Source organism: Rhagoletis zephyria, unplaced genomic scaffold (assembly GCF_001687245.7).
Source record: "Rhagoletis zephyria isolate East Lansing unplaced genomic scaffold, Rhagoletis_zephyria_1.1 Rzeph_scaffold_00515, whole genome shotgun sequence".
In the NCBI taxonomy this organism is placed as follows: Eukaryota; Metazoa; Arthropoda; class Insecta; order Diptera; family Tephritidae; genus Rhagoletis; species Rhagoletis zephyria.
Window position 1 is genome coordinate 151,380 of NW_016157599.1, and position 8,089 is coordinate 159,468.

Below are 8,089 nucleotides of genomic sequence, written 5' to 3' on the forward strand. Positions count from 1 at the left end.
TTTTTTCAATAAATATCTTTTCTGTTCAAAATTTCAAATCTTTAAATCTCAGTAAGCTGTAGAAAAAAACAATGGTATAAAATAAAAATAAAAATAGGGCTTTCGCTTATATTCTCATTGAGTTCTTTTCACTTAGAAGTATGTAAATTTGTAAAATTTTGGAAAAACCCTTTTTTTCTTAGTGTGTGATTTCGTTTTTGACTTGGATATGCTCTTAACCATACCACGTATTCTACGTTTAAATATAGCGGCTGTATCTCCGATACAGCCTGCAGACCAAGACGAAGGCGCTGGACTGTTCCTTTTTATTGAATGTCTTAAAAACTACTTTGATTTTTGTTTCGAAAGGCTACAAACTAGAAACTAATATTTAGGGCATTCCCTTAAACTCGTAAAGTCTTAAACCGTGTAAAACTCGTAAGTTTACGAGGCTTTTATGGGACCGCCCCTCTGCGAAAAGGTGTAAGTTGGTGCGTAAAGTGACTGTTTGACAGATCAACCAGGATTTTTTGAAGCAATTCTTGTTTCGTAGTATTTTCCATAACAACCCTCCATCTTGTCACTATCACTCATGGCTAAAATCCCCTAAAAATTCCGAAAATTAGCAGAAGTCAATACAATTAGTGGATGAAATTCATTCGTTTTATTCGCGTATTTTTTATTTTTTTTCATTCGGCCCCTCGGCAACACTGAAGTTTACGAGGTTGTTTACGCATCAGATTTGCCTCGTAAATTCTCGAGAGCTTGAAAATAGTTATTATACGAGGCTCGTAAATGTAGGAGCTTTACGAGGCTTTTACGAGTTTAAGGGAAGACCCCTATTATTTCATTTTACATGCGCAGAAGTATACAAAAGAAGCATCGATAGACGCCATAAACCATCGATGTTTAGCAAAAAATGCAAAAACATCGATGCATCAATAGTGCCACGATGTTTTCTTCACCTCTATTGACAATAGTCCAACTACATAATATAGACCTAAAATTTCTACAGCGAAAGTACAGATTTGAAATCGATTTTAAGCAGTCGTTATTCATATACCCACATATATCGTCGTTTAAAGTACAAAACCGCGTATCAACAAAATGCAAAACTGCGTATGTTAATTATGCAAGTTATCTACTAGAGAGTAAAAACACTCATATTTCAAAATGGTTCTCGTTTTTATAAAGCAATCGCATACCTGGCCAGTATATTTCAAGACGAATGGATAAGGATTGAGCCGAGAGCTTGTGTGAGCAGATAAGGATGGAGCCAAGAGCTCAATCGATCATCGGTCCAGCTCTCGTAAATCTTAACCTTTTTCCGAAATATTTTGGTGGAAGTCTTAAAATATAATAAATTTTGTAATCCCGGTGGAAAAACCGCAACTTTTTTTGGTGAAGCGGTCTAATATACATAGATACTAAATCGTATTATACTAAATAATATTATTGTTCCGAATATTTATTTAGTATATAATTTTTGAATTTTTATTTTTAGGACCTAAAAGTCGACTTGGGTGATATCATGGTTTCCTTATCATTTTTACCATCGGCTGAGCGTCTTACAGTTGTAATAATAAAAGCGCGTAACTTGCGCATAATAGATGATTCTCGTAACTCATCCGATCCATATATAAAAGTAGCTCTGCTATCGGCTGGCAAGAAAATTAAGAAGCGCAAAACCGGCGTAGCACGCAACACTATTAATCCAGTATACAATGAAGCACTCACTTTTGATGCCAATAAAGAGACGCTAAAGAATTGTCTGATTGAATTCACTGTCGTTCACGATGGACTATTGGGTAGGTTTGGCTAATCTTTTTCTATACAATACATATACCAGGGGTGGGTGCATGTGGGGCTAATGACAGCAGACTGTGGATTTTATTAATGTTACCAAGAGCCATAAAAAATAAAAAAAATCTCGAATCAAAAATAAATCGAATAACCGTTTCTCTTGACGTTTTCAACTAAACGGTCATAAACAACTAGACGTTTGCATTCGACATTAACAGATTGGATTTTTCGAATGTTTAGCTGTTAAGAAAAAGTTTTCCTACAAAATTAAAGTTTTTAAACAAATATCTTTATTTTTAAACGTGCGATATGCTCATATGTATGTACATTAGACTGTGTCAAATAAAACGAATGTTTTTTTTTCTTTCGGTCCCATATCAAAAATTGTTCAGTTAGCGCTCGCAAAAATAATAATTTTCAATGAAGAAAATGTTGTTCCGCAACTTTGTTTTTTATTAGCAGACCCGGCGAACTTTGTCCCGCCCAAAATTTATTTCTTTATTCAAATACTTGGTACAAAGTGTTCACCACAATTAACATTCACATTTGGTTTTGTGTCGTCAGAAAGCTTATCCTCCGTTGCCGTCTTAAATAACGCAACGAAAGCGTTATGTCCGTGAAGAAGTTCTTGCGGAAACAATGATCCGGCTCGATGGTGAATCGTCCTTGAATCTGTATAGAAAAGGTGGTGGCAATTTCAAAATGAGAGAACATCATTGGTCCACAGAAATCCAATATACATAGACTTATTTCAGACGAAATACCATAAATGTCTTACAATCGAATTTGTAGGCGTTCATCAAGAATTGTCTTTATTATGTTTAGTCGCGGTCGCAAGGGCCGCAATGGTTATGGTGGTCGATTTAACGGTGGTAATTTGATTTTGTTCCCTGGTGTCTCCGAATTACTTCACTTGGCGATTTTTAGCAACAACTCGACTCCAGCGCCACCTTGCGGCTCTTTTTTTCAATAGTATTGCTCCTACCGTTACCAATATACCATCTTGTTTATGAGGCAAATCGGAGCGAGCCACCTGGCGAGCCATTTTTTCGCAGAAATATTTCCCTTCACGTTACCAATACATATTTTGAATATTATCCAGATCAGTAGCTCGTTTCTGTAACTCTTATCTACCGATTATTTCTCTACTGGTAGAGAATATACGTCTTTCTACTCATTAGCAATAGAGAATAGGTCGGCGAATTCATATCTCAATTCGCCTTGGTATAGAATTGTTACAGAAACGAGCTACAAATCATAAAGTTGTGAACAAAAATTTCATTAAAATCATTTCGGTCGTTTAGGAGGAGTTCACTCGAAAACACACGTACCGAAGAATTATATACAGGGACGAGCAAAACTGTAACATCTGCCTTAATTTACATTTTTGTCTGCTGGTTTTATTATTGTTGTTGGATTGACTTCAAATCATTATGAGAGAGGAAGTACAGGTGTACCAATAATAATATACAACAACAGTATGAAAGTCGTTAGAACTTGGAAAGATAGCGATGACTGAAGTAAAAAGTATTACACCATGTTACAGTTTTGCCCGTCACTGTATGTATTTATAGATAGGTAAAACTGTCAGTATGTTAGGAAGGCACCACGCCCTCTTCACCAATAACCCCCACTTTTATCCAAGAGTATAGGCTTGATTTCAAAACCTTCATACCAAGTTCCAGGACTCTACCACATGCGAAATATGCGATGGCTATAACAAAAAAAGTCTATTTCAAAAAAATCGGTACAGCCGTTCGCGAGATCACTTCTTGCAAAAAGGTGGCACACCTCTTAATATAATTAGTATATATAATAAGTATCGATAAATAGCCAATTCCCGCTGCTTTGCGGCGCCTTAAAATATTTCGAACTGCGAAACAATCATTCAATTCTATTCTATATAATAGATCGGTCCCTGGTCCACCTATAAGAAAAAAGTATTTTATATGTTAATCCATCACTAAGCTGCGTACGCCTCAAATTTTAAACAAAACGGAACATATTATAAGAAAAAATGTATCCTGTATGTCAATCTAATCTAAATTGCAAGCAAATAGGACGATAAATAAAACTTTTTCGAATAGGTCGGTCTCTGGTCCACTTCACGGAAAAAATAATCACATATGCTAATCTAAGCAAAAAGCTACCTTCGTACCAAATTTTAAGCAAATCGGACCATAAATAAGATTTCCTCGATTGGATCGGTTCCTGGTCGACTTCCCGGAAAACAACAGTCATATATGCTAATAAATACGATTTTTTCGAATAGAGCGGTCGGTGGTCCACTTCCTAAAAGAGAAGGATCCTATATGCTAATCCAGGCAAAAGCTACCTACGTGCCAAATTATAAGCAAATCGGACCATAACACGATATTTTCGAATAGATCGGTCCCTGGTCCACATACCGAAAAAAAACATAAAATAATGTCAGGAGCAGGTTATAATGTACCTTTGTACTATTTAGCATGTCATTGGTCGGTAACAAGAGCAACTTAAATTTAAATCTATTAAATACATTCTAGCGTGTCTCAGTCCTTTGCCCACAAAAGCGGCTATAACTTTTTTTCTATTCGAAACAGCAAGAGTGGCACTTTTCTGAAATCTTTATTAAATGATCAATTTTTTTATGTAATGTAAAGTTATATCTCAGAACATAACTTATAACTTTTTATAGCTCAGAAATTTTTTTTTACCAGAGATAGTCAAAGTTGGGGAGGAAAATATCAAAATGTTAAAAATCCCAAAATAACCAATTCGGTTTCTGTCGTAAAAACAACGGTAAACATTGCCTTATTATGGGGTAAATTTTGAGCCTTTAAAGTGCTCTAGCAACTTATTGTTGGCATATATAACTTTCATTTTCGGGATATAGGTTCTTTGGAGCAGTAGAAATATTATCGGGTACAAATTTTATATAAATTTAACAAATATTGAGCATTTTAAGGCAAAAAATTGTTGAAAAAATTTGCAAATTTTTTTCATTACCAAAATGCTCGAAAACCGCTCGAATGATTTTGTTTTTGTTTTCTTTAATCAAAAATTCAAGAGTTTTCCTTTCGTTTGGTATATGGGAAGTATTGGTTGATATCTTCTATATATGTTTATTTTATTCAAATATATGGGCATAAATGATTTTCCATACAAAATCACCTCGTCATCATTTTGCAAACACGTGCATATGTTGGAAGTGTGGGAAGGAGACAAAAAGTATGTATGCGTATGTAATGCGGCTTTTGATAAACAGAGGCGCGCTATTTATAACCTAATCGCAGCGTGTGTACATATGTAAATACATACATACGTACATATGTTGATTGCAGTTAATGTGGATCTGTTTCTATTTTTAGTAATCTATGTATGTCTATACATACATATGTACATACATATTATATATGTACATACATATATGAACACATGTATGCATAATACGCGAAGACTTTTCGAAGTGAAACAACATTTAGAAAAAGTCCAATCCAAGAATAAAAGTAAAGGTGAGGACGTACATAGATAAAGAAAAGGATAAAGGCCAAGGTAAAAATAAACACAAAAACAAAGTTGAGTAAAGATAAAGGCAAACATGAAGACCAAGGTAAATTTAAACACTTTACTTATATGTATAAGTGCAAAGGTGAAGGGGAATATGTATATGAAGAATATGATAAACATAAAAATAAAAACAAAGATAAATATAAAGAAAAAGATGCGGATGAGGATACCGATAAAAGTATAGATGAAGATAGAGGAAGAAAGATTAAAATAAAGGTAGTTGTAGAGAAAAGGATATAGATAAAGGCACAGAGACTCAATCTCGGAACTATTTCGGGATTTTAGGGATTCTCGGGACTTATCGATATAATCGATATTTTGTTGGTTTTTTTATCGATTTTGTTATCGAAATTTTTATCGATATTGTTATTGATTTTGCTATCGATATTTTTGGAACTTATCGATATAATGATCGATATTTTTATCGATTTTGTTATCTCTTTATTATCGATTTTGTTATCGATTTTATTATCGATTTTGTTATCGATATTTTTATCGATTTTGTTATCGATATTTTTATTGGTTTTGTTATCGATATTTTTATCGATTTTGTTATCGATTTTGCTAACGATTTTGTTATCGATATTTTTATAGATTTTGTTATCGATATTTTCAGAACTTATCGATATAATGATCGATTTTGTTATTTATTTTGCTATCGATATTTTCACTTATCGATATAATGATCGATATTTTTATCGATTTTGTTATCGACATTTTAATCGATTTTGTCATCGGTTTTGTTATCGATATTTTTATCGATTTTGTTATCGATACTTTCGGAACTTATCGATATAATGATCGATTTTGTTATTTATTTTTCTATCGATATTTTCGGAACTTATCGATATAATGATCGATATTTTTATCGATTTTGTTATCGACACTTTAATCGATTTTGTTATCGATTTTATTATAGATTATTTATCGATTTTGTTATCGATATTTTTATCGATTTTGATATCGATATTTTTATCGGTTTTGTTATCGATATTTTTATCGTTTTTGCTATCGATATTATAATCGACTTTGTTACCGATATTTTTATCGATTTTGTTGTCGATATTTTTATCGATATTTTTATTGGTTTTGTTACCAATATTTTTATCGATTTTTCTATTGATATTGTTATCGCTTTTGTTATCGATATTTTTATGGGTTTTGTTATCGATATTTTTATCGATATTATTATCGCTTTTGATATCGATATTTTTATCGATTTTGTTATCGATTTTTTTATCGATTTTGTTATCGATTATTTATCGAGTTTGTTATCGATATTTTCATAGATTTTTTTATTGATATTTTTATCGATTGGTTTATCGATATTTTATATCGATTTTGTTATCGATATTTTTTTAGGTTTAGTTGTCGATTTTTTTTTTTGAGATTTTTTCGTCTGAATATGATTTCGTTCTGTACTTTATTGATACTTTTTCGTAATTAAGAAAAATCAAAATTTATATTTTGCGTTTAACAGCATTCGAACCCGAGTCTTCCCGAAAGTTAACAAATAGTAACAAGTATCTCTGCGCCCTTAGCTACAACCACAACATGTAAATGTGTTTTCAAATGTTCAGTTTGAATTAAATTTCTTTCAAGCGCTCAAACAATTTTATATTAAGTTTTTTCAATAAATATCTTTTCTGTTCAAAATTTCAAATCTTTAAATCTCAGTAAGCTGTAGAAAAAAACAATGGTATAAAATAAAAATAAAAATAGGGCTTTCGCTTATATTCTCATTGAGTTCTTTTCACTTAGAAGTATGTAAATTTGTAAAATTTTGGAAAAACCCTTTTTTTCTTAGTGTGTGATTTCGTTTTTGACTTGGATATGCTCTTAGCCATACCACGTATTCTACGTTTAAATATAGCGGCTGTATCTCCGATACAGCCTGCAGACCAAGACGAAGGCGCTGGACTGTTCCTTTTTTTATTCAAATAAATATAAATATTTCAAAAATGGTGACACTTTTACCTGAAAATTTTTTGTTTATCAGGGTGCTGACGCAAAATAGTTTTATTCATACGAATCATTGCTAAAGTTCTGATTTTTTATGTTGTGTTGCTAAGAGTAGACAGAATTTCGCAACGTTCCGAATAAATAACTATTTTGCGTCAGTTTCCAGGGCAGTTAAAAAAATGCGTATAATTTTCGTCACGAAATTGCTATCATAAATTTTGTGTTTCTAGTTCAGTTTTCGTCACTCGAAACTTTTACCTTAAAGAGGTGTTTTATTTGATATCCATTATTTTGGGGAAGCAAATTTAAAATCAACGAAAATCCAAACAAAAATCTAAATGTTTTATTTTTCCCAAATAAACCGCTAAAAACCCTATCTAAATCTAAATAATTTATTCAAATATTTAACATTGAATTCAATTCCATTGAAACACATATGTTTTTTTAAGAAGTTTCACTTCTATCACGAGTACGGTGCTGCACTCGCCTTTTTTACTGATGCGCGTTTGCTCAGTGGCAGTTTATACATAATCAGTAGTGGCACATAAAACGATATAAATACATTCATACATAAGTAAATATGTATATAAGTTAACGCAACAGTTTACAACAGCTCTGCAGAATTGACTTCTACCAACGGTCAGCAACTCCACACGCGCATCCGCACAATTGCTGACACCGCATTAACCAATTTGATATTCGATCAGCAATAATAATTGGCACAACAACGATTGGGCAATATTCGGAAATAGTGCATATGCAAGTGCAACGTGACTGATGGCCGATAGTAGGTTTA

At 32.6% G+C, this 8,089-nt stretch overlaps 1 protein-coding gene across 5 annotated transcripts in view; it reads left to right on the top strand.

Annotated features, from left to right (window-relative positions):
- Sytalpha (Synaptotagmin alpha) overlaps positions 1-8,089 on the top strand; it is a 164,943-nt gene that overhangs the window by 114,949 nt on the left and 41,905 nt on the right. For all 5 annotated transcript variants that reach the window (XM_017612240.1, XM_017612238.1, XM_017612239.1 and 2 more), the window contains one exon: positions 1,484-1,787. In XM_017612240.1, the coding sequence (XP_017467729.1) occupies positions 1,484-1,787 (304 nt within the window). The remainder of the gene's footprint in view (positions 1-1,483; positions 1,788-8,089) is intronic.